Source organism: Acanthopagrus latus, chromosome 4 (assembly GCF_904848185.1).
Source record: "Acanthopagrus latus isolate v.2019 chromosome 4, fAcaLat1.1, whole genome shotgun sequence".
In the NCBI taxonomy this organism is placed as follows: Eukaryota; Metazoa; Chordata; class Actinopteri; order Spariformes; family Sparidae; genus Acanthopagrus; species Acanthopagrus latus.
The window spans coordinates 17214998-17233220 of record NC_051042.1 but is presented as its reverse complement, the minus strand read 5'-3'; the positions used below and the strand labels follow the sequence as shown (position 1 = coordinate 17233220).

General features: G+C 41.0%; 1 protein-coding gene and 1 long non-coding RNA gene across 8 annotated transcripts; one reads left to right on the top strand and one right to left on the bottom strand.

Moving 5' to 3' along the window:
* Positions 1 to 648: 648 nt before the first annotated feature.
* On the bottom strand, positions 649 to 17158 carry LOC119017567 (transmembrane protein 255B). 6 transcript variants are annotated; one of them, XM_037094300.1, is made up of 10 exons: positions 16906 to 17158; positions 15193 to 15335; positions 15013 to 15075; positions 6781 to 6870; positions 5121 to 5201; positions 4734 to 4819; positions 3996 to 4155; positions 3293 to 3439; positions 1822 to 1932; positions 649 to 1620 (listed from the first exon to the last, which is right to left on the bottom strand). In XM_037094300.1, exons 1-10 carry the CDS (start codon positions 16967 to 16969, stop codon positions 1381 to 1383), a joined length of 1185 nt encoding a protein of 394 aa, XP_036950195.1. In that variant the 5' UTR covers positions 16970 to 17158; the 3' UTR covers positions 649 to 1380. The 6 variants fall into 6 exon arrangements, with proteins under 6 accessions (XP_036950195.1, XP_036950197.1, XP_036950193.1 ...); XM_037094302.1 differs by lacking the exon at positions 1822 to 1932; XM_037094298.1 differs by lacking the exon at positions 16906 to 17158 and having other exon boundaries at positions 15193 to 15862.
* Positions 10368 to 15322, top strand: LOC119017569. Of its 2 annotated transcripts, XR_005074476.1 has the most exons (4): positions 10395 to 10468; positions 12178 to 12484; positions 14108 to 14197; positions 14326 to 15322. It is a non-coding gene; the product is annotated as an uncharacterized LOC119017569 (long non-coding RNA). The 2 variants fall into 2 exon arrangements; XR_005074475.1 differs by lacking the exon at positions 12178 to 12484 and having other exon boundaries at positions 10368 to 10468.
* Positions 17159 to 18223: the final 1065 nt, after the last annotated feature.

Sequence of the window (18223 nt, the reverse complement as noted above, 5' to 3'; positions counted from 1 at the left end):
TCAGTCAGTCATGAAGGTCTTTCTCTTCTAATTACAATGTCTTCCCCCAAACTACATAGTGTACCTTTTAATGGCTGCAGTTCAGAAAGTATGTCATCATATAAACAGACTAATGTACTTGTTCTAATACTCATTGTGTCAATATTTTGTTAAAGTACCAGTCATTCCTACAATACTGTTCCTATCAATCAAAGTTCCAATGTGTGCCTTGTTTTGGTCAGAAATATTCTGATATATATGATTTTGCGGCCCAGTCCTATAATGTATGGAGTGTATATTCAAAATATAGAGGTATATAATCTTGTATTATGATTTTCATTATACACCAATATTTCAATACTTTTTTCATCATATATTTCTGATTAAACCAGACCAATGCTGTAGCAGTACATTTACTTTGTTAAAAAGTGACTTTAATACTGTATCTAGTCTCACTTTGAGGTGGATCTATACAGTGAAAAGAAGTTGTTACTGGTGATACTTTAAAATATGACATTTAAACACTTGAGGAAACACACTTAATTACATTTATGTCGGAGATGAAAAGATTGACAGCACTCGCACATCTCCCATTGGTATCAACCTTCTTAAATAACTAATGTGAGATTCCGATGAAGCCCTTACTCCACATGGATTTTTATACATCAGTGAATGAATTTGTCTTTAATACATAATGCATCTCATAGCAGCAGCTACAGAGTCCTATCCCACAGCAGTGAACATGCACCATCAATAATACATATATTGGATATTGACTTTAAAGTGCACATTAATTGATTCACACAAAAATAAATAACAGCAACGTCAGCGCCATTTAGTCTCCAGTTCACATCTCGAGAAAGCCCTTTTAATCGCCCGTACAGAAGTTATTATAGTGACACAGAAACAGCTATCAGATTACAGTCAGGTGTATGGCTACACACGTATTCATATGTAATATGTAAGACAAAAAAAAGTTTGGGAAATTTGCTTTACTTCCTGGAGTCTATTTGTAGTTTTTACACTTTAAGTTTTGTAAAGAAAATGATATAAAATGTTAATTAGTGAAGCTGGGAGTGGCTGGTGGGTGGATTTGCTTCTGTACGCAGCATATTTCCCCCAGGTTTCAGTCTCCTGGCTGTAGCTTCAGATATGACAGTGGTATCAGCCTTATCTTTTTGAACTCTCAGAAAGAAAGCAAATACTTCCCAAATCGTTTTCTTTATTGAATACACATGAAATAACTTAATCATGTCTATATAATCACACTACATAGCTATAAGTCTGTGCCTCTCTTCAGTGCGACCACATGAAACATTTACATCAGCACAGAGTCGTTGTGAAGCTCACTGAGTGTTTCTCGTCAATCAAGATGTTTTGCCTCCAGCATCCCTCCAGAGCTCAGCAGGCGTACGGCGGAGGTTTCTCAAAGGGGCTGTAGGAGGACCCGTAGAGGACGGGAGCGTTGGGTGTCAGCATGTAGCCTCCTGGTTCCTGGGTGCCTCCTTGAGGCTGTGGCTGGGTGGGAGCCTGCTGAGAGGGCTGCTGGTTCTGGTTCTCTTCAGACAGACAGGTGCTGGACGCGGGGCCTCCCTCAGGGATCAGCTGGGGAGTGGTGGGAGGCTGATAGCTGCCGTTATGCTGTTGGAGAGGGGAAGAGACAGGACAGGGAGTGGTAAGTTGCAGACGGTATGTGCAAGGAGAGCCAAAGATAAGGTAAAATTATTTCTGAGGTGTGTTTTTTATTTGATTGATTGCGTAGCTGGTAGCAGCCACAGAAACATCAGCAAATATTAGCCGTCATCAATAGAAAATCTGAGAAATAATAGAAATTTCAATTACAATGGATCTGCTGATTTGAGGTGATTGGCTTGTTGAAGTACTACAGCTCCCGTCTGGGTTTACGCTGTGCCCAGCCCAGTCTCCAGAATAAAAAGTTGGCATTGTACTTTTCTGCAAAACACGGATAAATTACATGTGCATGTTTCACACATGTCAGATCAACATTACTGCAGTAAGTGTCACATCATGTTCACATTACATGAGATGACTTTCATGACGCGATGAGGAGGGGGAGCGTGTGGTGGAGAGACAACTGTTCAAGACAGCATATCAACATTTGTGAGCGTGAAACCATATTTTAAATGAGACCATTTGTTTTAGGCCAAAACTAGATCTTTGTTTAACCCAGCAGCGCTGTCATGACATAAAATAGTAAATGTAATGTAAACAAATATAAAACTGCAACATAAAGATATTTTAAGTTTCATCATTTCCGTGGTTTGCAGAAACGCACATTGCCGGCTTTCATTCTGGCGACTAGACTGGTCAGGGCATCCGTTTATCAAGTCAGGCATTTCTGGCCTTGGATGAGCACCAGGAGAAAAAAAAAGAAGATATTTCTAAAAAAAAGCAGAGCAGTAAAAAAATTCTACAGCCATGTTTGCAGTTTTAACCTGGTCAAAATGACAGTGGTAACCTGTTGATGTTGATCATGTATACTGTGTATTATGTTTACCATCTTAGCAAAGTGTGTCAGCATGCCAGTAAACACTAAACACAGAGCATGACTGGCTGATAAGAACGGCATTAGTTTTGCAGTTAATTGCTCATAAAAACAACCAAATTGCCAGAATAAATGTTGATTATGTAAGTTTTTGCAAACCACGGGTAAGTTAAAACATTATATTTCTTTATGCTGCAGCTTTACGTGTTTTCAAATTAAATTTTCCTTTTCATGTTGTGACTACACAAAGCTTATTGTCTGGCTAGGTTTAGGCACAAAAACCCCATGGTTAGGAAGACATAATGTTTCGCCTGAAGAGACCCGTTGTGGGTGACAGATATGTAGCCTGTGATGTCATATGTGAACATAGCGGTGTTTTGCAGAAATGATACACCAAAGTACTGGAATAATGTGAAGTTAAGTATCAAGAAAGCAATTCAAATTCGTACTGAGGGGACGATGAATGTTTGAACTGAATGATATGGCGTGAGGTGTCAGTGCAGATACACAGGATTCTCTCTGGTCAAGCGCTTTGAGCTGAGGGTGAAACAGCTGTGCAGCAAGAGCACATTTGATCTGGTGCTGCTCATCTGGTTTCAGAACTAAATCATTGGAACAGAGGATTGGCCCTTGTGTTGAAAAACACAGGTGTGGATAATCATTTTCTATCCAGGTGACGTAGCCAACATACCAAGACCCTGAAACTGAAGTAGCTAAATTGCTTCCAACCGTCACCAATTTTGTTATCCATGCCTGTACTTTCCCTACAGTGTAATGAAAAGGTGCCTGTAATTGGTTCTTTCTCACCTGCATGGGTATTGGATAGTTGGGGTAGGCGGGCAGAGCCTGTCCTGAAGGACAGAAGCCAGCGTAGCTGAGCATGTGTTGGTTTGGGTTGTACAGGATGTGGGGTGGCGGCGTGGGGCTGGGGGCCATCTGTGGAGTTGGCTTCTGCTGCAGGGAAACAGTAAAAAAAAGTAGTTTGGGAAGTCATCATAAGCGAGCGAGCGTGCGCCAAACGAACTTCAGGAACAATAATCGTAAAAATCAGAACCATTAAGACGTGTCTTAAAAAGATTACCAGACTACCGTTCATGCCAGAGGAACTGGATTCTATCACTTTCATGTCTGAGCAGTAGATTTTCGCTAAGTGAGGCAACAGAACGAAGACATCCGCACACACATGAACCAGTACTGTGATCCAAATAAAGCTTAGGTAAAGTAACAGAGCAGAAAAGAAAAGCTCATACTTCAGTGTAATGTACTTTGATGACACACCCTAGAGATCACACAGGCAGGAAACAGATGTTTCCAGATGACTTTATGTGGCCTGTAATAAGAAACAGTAACTACATGAGTGTAATAAAAAGTCTGCATCAAAGCGCTGCAGCTTTTTATTTCCCTCAGCTGTACCTTCAAACATTCTGTCTTTGAATTTTCTGTTTTCACTCCAAAGAGCACTTTTAGTTTTACTTCTAAACAGACACTTTCTCTTTTTTTGACTCCTCACCATATCTTTGTACGCCCCAAGGATGGCGGCAGCGATGATTCCCAGGAACATGCCGAGCACGTTGAGCGCCACTGAGGCCCACAGCAGGCGGTGCAGGTGGATCACATCCCAGCAGCTGCTGACCCCGGTGAACTCGTAGTACTGTGTGTGGTACTCTGTGCTGGAGGAGGAGAACAGCTGTGAGCTGCTTTAATTATTATTATGAATCACAAAGCATGTGTAGGTCATGTTAAGGGAAGAAAACAGAGAATCCATCACACGTGCCTTCACTTTTACTAAGTTTAAACCTTTCAGGCAGCCATTTATCATCTAAAAACCGAGGAGTGGAGATGTTGAAAGCAGGGAGAGACTTCCTTTTTGGAAAAATTCTTCCATTTTGGTGCGTTGAAGAGCTCATGGAAAACTCCAGAAAACTGGGTTTAAAACTTGGCTCTAGAAATAGGAAACTCTTTCATGCAAGAAAGCAAATATATCTAGCTGCAGCACAAATGTGAGTGAGGTTGAACTTGTTTGTAGGCTGACGGGGTCACAGACGAGACCAAAAACTACACTCCAATGCCCTCCAAAATTGTATGAGTAGTCTTTATGCTCATGAAGGTCATAAAATGATTCAAAAAGAAAGGGCAAAAAATACGTGAACTTACAACTGCATAATGAAATGTTTCACACTTAAACCACTCTGCCATCATGGCTGAGACAGTGGTAGACGGTGATATCTGATACACAGCTGCCTCTCACCCTTCACAGTTGTACAGGTAGCAGCAGTAGCAGGTGTTGCTTCTCAGTTTCAGCTTGCATGCTTTGTCGAAGGAGCGGCACGTCACCTGCAGTGTGAAAGAAGAGCTTGAATCACTTGTAATAATAGAAAGACACAGAAATGCATGTAGAAATCTCTCTACATGTCAGCAGGTCATTTTCCAGCACTTCTTTTTGCTTCGTGGTTGTGATTTTGATAAAAAGTGAACTTGTTGAACCTGCTGTTGCTGTCAGCGCAGTAACATGACTTGGCCACTAGATGTCCCTACACACTCTTGAGTATTACTCTAATCATTTTAGGTTTAAATAATGCAATCAGAGGCGGGTGATATCAGGTGTGCACACAGTCTATGCGTGTATGAGAGTCACCTCGGTGTAATAGCTGTCGTACATGTAGCCTGATCCGCTGGCGTAGAAGTCACACATGTCCTCCACCAAGGGCCTCGTGTCCTGTGTGCGTTGGAATCATCAGTCATATAGAAACACACACACAAAACGCCTCTCCATGCATCACTGTGTTCTTCTAGAGTATTTTTTTTTTTTTTTTCAAATTAGACACTTTTTATACTCTTGTATCAAGTGAAGTTGCATGTGTGTGACTCTGTCCACCTTCCTCCAACACGTCCCTGATCCAGGCCGTCCACTGCAGCAGACCACAGAAACGTCCAGCGTTAAAACCTCCCTGGACTTTATATAATGTGAAATATAATGAGATTGGAAAGGAGCTCGAAGGTGCAATAAATATGACTTACACCGTCCCGTGAGCACAAAATGAATATATCTGCAGACGTTTGATAGCACTGATGATCAATATCAGAGACTCGGTGCCAGGTGCTGAGAGGTCCAAACCCCTCTCTGCTCATGCTCATTAAGACGCCCGTTAAAATTCATTAGGCCGATGTGACGATCCGTGGTGGTCGTGTCCGTGTGTCTGAACACAGAGAACATCTCTTCCTTATTTGGCCTCTCTGCATTTGCATATAAACAAATCCAGGTATTCGAACAAACTGGATTTCATGCTCATTGATTTTTTCTGGGTGTTTCGGGAGAAACTGTCTTCTGATTGACGACGAGAATGTTTCAGTCTTCCTACAAACATTATGTAACAGTGATCATGTCTGCAGTGGGAAGACGAAGACGAAGATCTTTTTTTATGTGCTTCTTTCTCTTTTTATACAAAACAGTCCCTCTGTTTGTCTGTGATAATGAGTCTAACCACAAGTTATTAATGTCATTATCACGAGATAACAAGTGGTGTTTTCCCAGAACAATTAGATTTATGTGTAGCATCACCTTTCCCTTCAATCAATGCCTGACACTGAAATTGCCTTATACCTTGCTGTTGTGGAAAACACACACATTTACAAAGACATTGAACAAGGCCACAGCTTTACCAGCGGTGATCCCAATTGACTATGTCGTTATCTTGGGAAAACATGGTTAATTACCTGGAGATCTCGAGAAAAAAAGATGTTTTTACCTCATGATAATGACACAAGTAACTTGAGATCTCAAGAAAACAAATGAAATTGAACTCATTATCATGCGAAAAATGGAGGAAATAATATATCTGATCCATGGATGCTTAGGGCTTCCTTACATCAAACTGGAAATACAATAGAAATGGATTTAAAGATCTTTTTTCTGGATGATTACATCCATATTTTGTTGTTTCATATCCGTGGTTTTATTCGTTAGCATCACGGCACAAAAGCTTCCATTGTCTTTCGAGAAAGTAAAGTTTTGACAGATTTAATCAGCTCTGTCTTGCTGAATGTCTCCCCCGTCTCTGCAGGTCAGACTCTGAGGTTAGTTGGTCTGATTTTGGTCTGCTCGACCCGTCTGCTGCTGTGACGGTGCAGACAGTTCTGTCCGATTACATCTACAAACTTCCTGAACTGACCTGCAAAACCCCTGCTGACCCACGTGATTACATTTGGTGCGTGAATGTAGAAACAAAAAGGGGGAGTTAATTTGTTTGTGCTACGTTCTGTTCAAGCACAGGTGTACAACAGTATGTGATACTTACAATGAACTCTGAGGCGATGATTCCATCCACGATGGCACAGAAGAACGACGCGATGACCCCGATACTGATGAATATGATCGCTGCCGTGAGCTGAAGAGAGGAAGAGTGTAGAGGACGAGAAACAGAGGCAAGAAATGATTTAAAGCAAACAAAGAAAGTACCAGAACGTCTCATCAGAGGAACCGTTTGAGATTATCAGCTTGTGTTTGCCATTATTTGAAAACACTGGACAGATTTCTACATAGAAAATGGTAAAAGTACAAAGAAAGATAGGCACAGAAGTTGTAAAAGAAATCATATACAATTTTATCACCAAATGTGATTTGGAACACTTGAATTTGCAGCAAACATAAATCTATTAATTTATTTATTTAAAAGAAGAGTTGTGACCTGTAGCTGTATTCTCTTTTACTGAGTAACTAATGATTACAATAAGTTTACAGATAGCAGGCGTAAACATAAAAATTGGGAATATTAGTCAACATTTTATCTCTCTCTCACACACACACACACACACACACACGTGTATGTCAGCTTGGTGTTTCTGCTGATGTGTGTCCTGATTGGTCGTCTGCAGTGTCTGGACCACAGGACGATAAAGGAAATGTACAGCTTCTCGCTCTGCCAACACAGAGGTGCTTTGTGGGTAATTTATGGGCAAAGAGGCAATGTACACGGCCTTTTGTGCCAGCAAGGTCGATCTAATATTCCCCCAATCTGATACACACACACACACACACACACACACACACACACTCACACAGGCCTGGACAGAACGATTCCCACACATACACACAACCCTGTTAATTAATCCCAAGCACCTGGTCACTGATCAAAACCCTCAAATCTTTACTTTTCAATCAACAATTCAAAGTAGTTTTCTTATATCACACACACACAGACACACACACACAACCGAGCAGACCCAGCTGGCTGATCACAGATGTCTGATCATGAACTTTATCACTGAGCATCGTTTACTGTCTGTTCAATTGCTCCCATAGGACTGAACCTCCTGCACCGAAGCAGCAGATTAAACACACTTTTTTTGCTATCCACTGTATTCGTATCTGCTTTCTCTTATTAGTTTTTTGGACAGACTGCCTAACATTTCAAAGTATAGCTTACAGTATGTCTACTGATCCTGCTCTGACATGAGATTAATGTGATTCAAAGCAGATTTTTATATCTATTTATTTATTTATGATCCCTGCTGTAAGTCGACTCGTGATCGAAAGGTCGCTAGTTCAAATCCCGGCTCAGGGCAAGGCTGAGCTGCATGTCGAAGTGTCTTTGAGCAAGATACTGAACCCCACATTGCTCATCAGTGAGGGCCCTGCGATGAGCTGGCGACTTGTCCAGGGAGTACCCTGCCCTCGCCCTGAGACAAGGCTGGGATTGGCTCCAGCAGCAACACCCCGTGACCCCATGGAAAGGGATAAGCGGTTACGGACAATGACATGACATGACATCCCTGCTGTTTATGTACGACCTTCAGTTTTTTTCTGTGAGATTTTAACTAAATGTATTTCATCCAGAAGATCTTTCTTTGGTCATGGTTTGATCATTTGAGCTGAGAAATAAGTAAAAGCTTGTAAGACTCAGATTCTTCATGTTTGCTTAAGATCATCTGTTGTTTTTCTTTGATGCCAAAAAGAATGTTTGTTTGCTTTGCAAACCTGCACAGGTGTTTTCACTTATTCTGGCTGGTTAGACCTCTGCTCAGGTCGACGTTTGGTGGAGTTGTGCTGGAAATGATGTGATGTCAGTTAAAATGTGACATAGAGTGGACTTAATTCTGGTTTAACACTTGTTTTGTAGCAGCAGGAGCAGAGAGTCCTGCTTCAGTGGAAAGACGGCACAGTCTGAGGCAGCAGGTTAAAAAAAAAAACCCGGTTGATAATCAAAGAGCAGCAGAGAAGTGGAGCTGCTGTAGTCAGCGTTACTTGTTACTAATCATTTTACAGCATCCGAGTGTTGCCACAGACAGTCCAGTGTCTTTACCTTCCAGCCCATTGAAATATAGCTTGTATATTAGTCTGTATTGTTTCTGCTGCTGGACTCAATACTGATCCTTCCAACTACATTTTATTAAATGAAACTGTTTCAATTTTATTCACTTACGCACCCTTTCAGCTTAGGTTGTACAGATTTTTCGGTATATGAAGCAATCTGAGATATTATTATATCACAGTACGTAAAAGTAAGATGTAGGCACCGGGGAAACCACAGAGGAAACTGACTTGCATAACCTTTCACTTTAGGTTATGCAGATTTTAGGGATATGAAGCAAAGGGAAATACTCCAAGAAATGACATCACCACAGGCAAAAATGTCAGAGTTCTGCTAATTTACATAGCAATTTACAAAAATACTCTTTAAGAAAACTATCCTGGGCCTCAGGACAGCTGAAACTCTTTCCCGCTTGGTGCTCCGGTGTTTAAGTTCTGTTGCTCTAACAGGTAAAAATGTGGGACAAAAATGTCAGTCAAGCCCAGTTTGCACACAAATTGTAGTGAAAACACCTGTTTTTGTGGACCACTGGTATGCAGAGCCTTCACGTTATAAGCTGTGTTTGTTTTTGTTGGATAGGGTTACAGAATATAAGAAATAAACATTTCCATTCAATATAGTGCCATGAATGTCTAAAACAGGAACATGATCAAGCTTATTTAATTTGACTCAGTGTTGTTTTAGTTAACCTCGTGGCCATCGATATGTCTACAACTGCACTTGTGAGAAGAGCACAAGGAGCAGTGAGAATAAACGAGAGGATATTAGATGAATTTTCCCTCAACAAAGTGAAATAAGAGCCAGCCTGCGGAAATAAGCTCTTTCTGGGTGGGTTTTATCTGCCACCGGCCCAGACTCTCCACTTCATTAGCGGTTTAAATGACTCTGCTTTTATGGGCTGCAAGTGGGAGATGAGCAGCGGCAGAGACAATAGAGCCTGACAACTGCATTACTTCACATTACCTTAGCACCAGCTGCCAGCACATAAAACACCTCGACGCACACTCTGTCGTCCAAATCCCCCCAAATCTCCCCCGACACGACTCAAGCAGAGCGAAAAATCAAATACTGTAAAAAGATTAAAGACACATGAATACTGTAGGTGGTTCTCTCTCAGGAGTCCATTTAGTAAAGAAATATTTAAAAAGTCTGAAAGGATGGACATTTACTCAAGTACTGGTATTTTCTCTTGTCATTATATTGTGCTACTTTATATTTCTACTTCACCACAGTTTAGGGAGAAGCACCAAGCTGTGTCGTCACCACACTTAATGTATGTGAGGGCTATGTTTATATACTTTTTATATTCAAAAACTGTTTTTTAAAAAAAGATCTGCTCCAACAGTAAAACGCTACTTCGTGATACTCTCAGGTATGTGTTGCTCACAGTACATCTGTAACAGTGGCATTTTGAATGAAGCACTTTTAGTTTTAATGAAGAATTTCTACATCAAACTTTTGTCATTTTGACTTAAAACCTAGAATAATTGATTTTCATGCCCACTTGGGGACAGCAGAAACAAGCTGTGACCACAACACTGACATATTGTCAACTTTTTCACTCCTCACCTGTGCTTACTTGTGTAATTACCCCTTGTGTCCTCCTCTCTCTGGCAGTTCACCTGTTTGTGTTCCTGGCTTTTGGTTCCTGCTTCCTCGCATTGTTTTCTTGTTTGTAAGTAGTTTTTCTTTTGTTTCTTGGTTATCTCCTGTCTTGTTGTCTTCACCTTGTCGCTACATTTTTGGATTTATCGGATTTGGACTTTTTAGCTTTTTGTTACACGAACAAAAAAAAACAACAAAAAAACCCAGATGCATCTGCACTGTTTCTGTTTCTCTCCAGTGTCTTGGCAGGCAGTATGCAGCCACCTTAAGATTAGAGCCTGACCAATATTATCGGCGGGCAGGACAGCTACACAAAGAGCTGAAAGTTGCTATAAAGCTCTGTAAAGCAGAGGAGGGCTGCAGAATGAGGCGATAATTCTCTACAGGTTCATCACTACAAAGCCAAGCGACGCCTTCCACTTTCGCCTTTTCACATTTGATTCGTTGTTATTGTGAAAATAATAATTACCACTTAAAGCACTGAAAAACAGATACCAGTAAAAAAAAACAAAAAAACAAAGACACTCCAAAGTTTTAGAGGGGAAGATACATCAGTGACCAAGAGATAAAGACACAGAGAGACGTTTTATAGGAGTCAGTAAAGATACCTATCAGGTTATGTAACTAAAGATCGCTGACTGCTGCAAGGTCTCGTTCCCTGCTCAGTGGTCCAGTGACCAATCATGACCACAGCTGGACACACTGGTAATAAGACTGTGTTCGGTAAAATACGGCCCTTTAAAAGGTCCACCGTTCTGCTCTCTGAGCTGCAAGGTGACCGAGAGGACAGCGGTCTGCAAGATGCAAAGAACACGAGCCACATGAAGCATTTAGTCATAAAGAAATCTCACAGCGTATCGGCGCAGTGAAGCCTGTTTTAGGAGCAGCAGGGCGAGTGCAGATAGCAAGTTTTCCTTTTCTTTTAATTTCATGCTCCGCAATCCTTTCAAACATTTTGGAGGACAAGATAAGAAGAAATGAAACGTGGCGTTACACGAGTCATTAAGTTTTTGGTTTTTTTAAAAGCTTTATCTAAGAAATGTCCATGGAGCACAAATGTGTGTTTAACCTGCAACACGCCTCACGTTCATAAAGACGGCTGGTCTCTCAGGAACATTTGTGATAGAAACCAAAATCTGGAGTTACAAAATGATGTGTGTGTGTGTGTGTGTGTGTGTGTGTGTGTGTGTTTAAATGAGATCAGATCACCAGGTTTTCTTATGGGAGTTATAATGAACCCTAACCCTAACTGAAACTGTACCTCAATTGAAACCACATAACATACGTTTATGACTATAAACCAGGTTGTTTTTGTCTGACTTTGTCTTTTTAAGTGTTTGTGAAAGATCTTTACTAGAAAAACAAAAATCTTGATGATTCAACTGATTAGTAGTAATTTACAAAAATACGGTTATCACCGTTTGTAGGAGCCGAGTCATCAAGGCTACTGATTGGACACACCCCTGGACATTTTTCCAGCTGTTTTTGTGGCTGTGGCTATTTTTGACAGGAAGTCACACTCTCCACCTGCAACTGTGGCAACAAATTCCACAATGGTGGTAAAACAATGATCTTTTCCTGAACCTAACCAAGTGGTTTTTGTGCATAAACCCTAACCAGAGCAAAAGCACAGCCCTGTGTCGAGAGAGAAACAGAATAATCAAGCCAAACAAACATAATGCTCCTCGACTGATGTTAATAAAATGTTGTGCTTTCTGTATGAGATATCTTCAATCAGGAGTCAAACCGGAAGCGTCCATGTTCTCTGACTGTTTACAGTTAAAACAGCATCAGACCCTTCATCAGCTGGTTTATAAGGGTCTGAGGGCTGTGACATCCAGGAAGTAAGAGAAGCACCAGAGCCAGGCTCTCAGGTGTCCGGGGCCATTGTGGTATGGTTAGCAGTTGTTAGACCGACCGCCGCTCAGCCAGCCGGCTCTCGTGTTACAGCAGGAGCCTCGGACACAGCGGGGAAGAAGACACCTGTGTGAGAGGAACACTGTGCCACATGTGCCTGAGACGACCCAGTGGTCACACCATTCAGGACTGATCACAGGACAGGGAGTGATGCCAGAGAATCAGACAGGTGCTGCGTTCAGTGTCTTTTTTACAGAAAAAGGAAAACAACAGCAACGACTCAGAGAGTGAGAGCCAAAGCTCTGTAAAACAATGTTTTGTTTTTGTTTTTTTTTAACTATGTCAGCAATCCAAACATACAGAGTCTTGACAAGTGTGAAAGGTATCCTTGTAGAGCGGATTAGACACGTTACACTGTAGCGTAACGGAAGACAGTGACACCCTGGACGCCACATGAAAAATTCACGAGACACACAGATAGCAGAGTCATGGTGACAGGCTGGGGGAGCATCTATCACACAAAGACAGAGTTTTCTTTGTCTGCAGACTGAAACAAACCTGTGAAACGTCTCTGAAATGTTGGTAAAGTCATTTCAGAAAAAAATAAATATTGATGGGCGCTGTTCAGCTTCAGTTGTGAACCGATTGAGCTAAGCAGCTCAGGTGTAGTTTTTAAATATCCTACAATTCAATTTTAAAGTGCTATGTCTTGAAAATGGAAGATGTGGCTAAATGAGATGTTATCACACTAGACGTGGAATTACAAATCCGTCTGCTACTTTAATACCATCACACCCGCACTGGGCTACTGATATTTCAGAACCACAGTCGCACAAAGCTCCATGAGATGAAGGGTCACTAAGTCAGACTAACATATCCAGTTTAACAACCCGTCTGCCCCCGCGTGCTCAGCTCAGATAGGGACGATGCATTTTGGTCCTAAAACAGGACAAATCGTCCCTCCTCAGCTCACCTCCTCTTTTTAGGTCAACTATAGTATAAAAATGTCTGTATCTGTTTTCCAAAAACATACTGGTAGTTTGAGGAAGGCAAAAAAACAGCACAGTCATTCATGTAAATAGAATTTTTGAAAATCAAATTCACATAAACTATAAAAAAGTCAGTCCTGGATTAACATCTTGGTTTCTTCTCTACACCATTCGTCCCTTGACTAGACTGTTTAGTCTTCACGCTCAAATGAAAAATGATCCTACAGGACTTAATAATAATAATTGAAATGAATAGGAAACTTTAACTTGTTGAACGCTAAATTACATGTGTAGCCTAAAACATAAAAGCTGGGATTGGCAGTCTGCTAAAGTTTCTGTGTCACTGGTGTCCTCTTCAGTCCTTGCAAAGACCTAACAGTCAATCTCATGCCGGGTCTCATGTGCTGCGAATGTGACACCGACGAGGCTGCGTTACTTAAATGACACAGAGGCACACTTTCAGCTTCTGGCTGCCACTCGCCACTTAGCTTTTGGATTTGTCTGCAATTCACTCTTTTATTCTGTTTTGTTTCTTTCAGAAGAGTGCTGAAGCTCCAGAACTGGGGTTTCTATTTATTTATTTATTATTTGTTTTAAAACGCTGAGAGTTGTTAAAGGAACTCTTATCAGAGGCTTCACTCACTCCACTCACATTTTACGAGCAGTCAATCAGACCAGACAGATGTTCGGTCTGCCTGTCGGTGTCTCCACTCTGGAGTCAACGACATGATCCTTTTTGAACCTCCTGCTGTGCAGAGAGGTGCTGTGATGATATTAAACCTGTGTCCCTGTCTGAAATAAAGGAGCCCTGTCATCAACTGACCAATACTAACTCAATTCCCCCTTTTGTCGCTGAAATCCAGAGACAATCACATTCACTCCCCTCAACCACAACTCCAGACATGCACGCTGACCCGGGCACGAGGACCCGGAACACATTACGCCGCCATCGGGTAATCAGATTTACCTCCTGCTCACAATAGAGCAATTTCCCATAAAACAGTTTAGTGAATTTGGAAAGTCTGTAACATAATCCTCTAATTTATGGTGTATATATATAAACACATGTCCTGTTTTCCAGGAGCAATGCCTCATTTTTAGAAGACGGAAACTCTAAACGCCGGCAGAAGTCACCTTGAGAGAGAACCAACGGGAGGCTCAAACGTACATGTGATGTTGCACAATTCATGCTGTCAATGTAAAAAAGGACAACAGTAATGTTAGCTGGGAAGTGCTTGACTGCTAACGTTAGAATTAAGGTTATCAAATACTTCAATTACGGCCAAATGTCCCTCCAGATGTTAACTATCCATCACCCTTTTAACCTTTTTATCATGTTTTCGCTACATTAAAGGACTTTATATTGGGAGCTGGTCATCTTGCAGCACAACAGTATCCCGGCCTGAGCATGATGTCATAGAAAAAATGGCCGCCATGTGAATATGGTCTGTGTGTGAACTGAATAAGGCTGAGCAAGATCACAGCTACAAACATCTGTTTTATTTATCAGAGAACTTGGCTTTTGACGTGCAGAGATAGTTCACAACTGACAAGATATTAAGAATTACTGCCCTGCATATATTAATGCTGTCCCATAAAAGCTACCAGCTGTCTTTTTTTTTAAAGATTATGCAAAAGGTTTTTTTTTTTTTTCTTCTTCCGAATTTTTCCCTCGTTTCTCTTTAGCAAAAGAAATCCATCTACAGCTGCCAAAATGGCACCCAAGCACATAACTGGAACAAATGATACTGCGGAGGAGCAGACTCACCATGGGTCTGCGGTTCTCCACCAGGTGGATGCCAACAATGCCCAGAAATGCTCCAAAACTCAGCTGGAGGTACAGACAGATCAAAGTGGAGGAGAAAGATTAAAACACATTAGGGTGTAAAGGAGGACACAACACACCTGTGGAGTGTTTGAGGGGTCAGTTACAGGAGATGTGACTCACAGTGATTCCTGGGTAATATCCAGCAACGGGTACGTTGTCGGTGCGAGTGGCAGAGATCAGGCCGATAGTCAGAACCACTAGAGCCAGAGCCAGCAGAGACACGGTCACCCACAGAGCCGACTTCCTCCGACGCAGGTACTGAACTGAGGACGAATGGGAGGAAGAAAGTGGGTGACAGGACAACCTCCAGCTACAGCTTAATCCAAACTTCAAATAGTTCAAACTGCTCACGAAATCCAATGGAGGAATCCACATAACACCTGTTTTAGCATATCTACGCTGATTACCTGTGCGTTGTAGGATTGATTTTTAATGATCACTCTTAAAGCATGTTTGGGATTGACTTCTGATTACATCACAGAGTTATTAACCCCCAACGAGCCTGAATGCAGCCTGAGATCCTCCAGCAGAGGACTGTTAGATCCGAGGTCAGGGGAGAACAAGATGGAGATCAGGCAGGCTCGCTCTGTTTACTTCTTTTACAGCTCTCTAAAATAATTGTTTTCAGAACAGCTTCTTCCTAAGTTGTCTGCTCTTTCTTTTTCTATTTTGTGTTTCAGGAGGTTAATTCTTATTGGATTATTACACTTGTTTATCATTTATCTGTAATTCATCCTGTTTTTATGTCTCTGTAGAGCAGTGTGTCATTCATTCTTGAAAAGTGCTAAATAAATAAATAAAAATAATAACTGTTACTCAGGACCGAAACTGATCGATATCGATCGATATTAATTTTCTGTAAAAATGAAATTCCTTGTGCCAGAAGTACAATATTTACAAGTTCTGTGCTTGAGTAAAATGTTCAGGTTTTTCCATTTTTCTGCTACTTTATACTTCCTCTCAGTTACATTTATTTGATACACTGTGTTACTTGTTACTTTGCAGGTTCAGTGTTTATAGATGTTTACCAATCAGATATTGCTGTAGACGGGACATTGTGTGAGAGAGATTATATGCTGAATATCTAATTGGCTAGGGCCAATAATCAGTCAACACTTAAAAGTAATGATAATAATAATAATGACAATAATAATCCTGTCCTAACCTTCTGAATGACAATTCTGAACCAACTTCGACCATTCCATTTAATCCATTCCTAAACCCGCAACCCAAACATGCATATACTAAAATACTCGGCCGTGGTGGAATAAGTATTAATTTACTGAAGTAAAATTATCAGTACAACAAAGTAAAAATGCTTCATTACTAGTGCCAGTCCTGCATCTTACTCAGGTTAGTGTGAGTGTTTTATATACTTTTTGGTTGTCTGAATGTCTTTAGAACAACGTGTCATAATTTATATACTTGAGTGAGTTTGGTCATCAACAGCCTGCAGGACATGTTGTCTCGAAGCATCAATCAAGAAGGTTTTCTTGTGTGCCAATTATTATAGGCTAACATTTTAAAACTCTTAATCAGTAAAATAACTCAGGCTGTCAGAATAAACATGCAAATACTCAAGTAAAGTAAAGTACATGAGTACATGTACTTTCTACCTCTGCAGATGAGCTGTGAAAGAACCAGTTGAAGTTATTTTCTACACAAGAAAACCTGTATGTGAGAACTGAACCAGCTCTGTGTGTTTTGCTCGGGAGGACTTCTTGCTCACACACACAGAAACATTCACTGCATTGAAATTAAATGGATTACGGTGCACTAGAAATAAAGTTCATACTGTTGGTTATTAATCATGACAAGATGTCGCAAACATACCGTCCGGATCCAGGATTTCTGTCGCTGTCTGCTGAGTCGCCTGCTGAGTCTCAGGCTGCTGCATTTTGTCTCAGTCCGGATGAATTATCTGACAAAAATGAGGAGAGATCAGGCAGGTGGGGCGACGCTTGTTGACTGTTCTGTTCCTGTTGATTCAAGCCAGAGTCCTCCTCATCCTCCAGCTGCGAGTGAGAGGCTTTGTTTCCCCCTAAAATTCAAACATTTCTTGAATCTGAGTAAGAGAGAGACTGTATGTGACCACAGCTGACTCTGAGCTCAGACAGGTTCAACTTTACATGAAGACAGAGAGAGAGAGAGAGAGAGAGAGAGAGAGAGAGAGAGAGAGAGAGAGAGAGAGCAGCCAATCAGCTCCTTGTTTTCACCTCAGTGATGAATTATTAAATTACTTACCTTACATAATCCATTTTAGACTTTGTATAGGTGCAAACACATTCAGTAGGTGATTTAAGTCAATATGATGTCATAAGAATGTGGATAAAGTGAGTTTGTGATGTGTTTCCATGTTTTCCTCCCGGGACTGGTCATGATGCTGCAGCTCTGATGTGGTCATCAGTTTACAGCGCCCTCCATCGGCCACATGCTTAACAAACGAGCCACACGGCCGGCTTCATGACGGCCTCTGGGATGTTTGAGAGATTTCCTGCAGTGGTGGGAGAAGTTCTCAGATATTTCACTTAGAGGGGCACTTTGTAGTTTTGAAGAGGAAATTCAAACTCAGGATATCAGTATTGACAATATCAATAAGGTAATAATACAAACTCAGAAATATGTCTTTTTTTCCCATCACTGAATAAACAAGCTGTTCTCAGATGGAAATAAGGTCCCGGAACACTGTTTGAAGCTAGAAAATAAAATAATTCAGGTTTAATTTACTGTAATTTTGAATGTATTAATGTACTGTAAGTTATTTTTCAACAATCTCCTTTTACAGCCTGTATTTTTTGTGTTGGTTACATGATTATAAACTTAGCTGTTCAGGTTTTCAGACTGTTGATCAACTGTTGACAAAATGATGAGCCATGATGTGACATCACAATGGATTTTTAGAAAAACTGCAGTAGGACCAAACAAAATTGGGCGATTCATTGAGAAAAATCATCAGCAGATCAATCACTAAAGAGCGTAATTTTCCAACCCCGAACCTAGTTTAGGTGCAAGTTCTTGTTGACGGCCCTCTAAATGTTCAAATCAACTCTTTCATATCTATTAAAAAGTCATCACACACAGTAGCGTTCTTAAGTCACGATGGCCAGTATAGTTTGTTCAGTGATACATTTTGTTTGACTATTTGTTATTA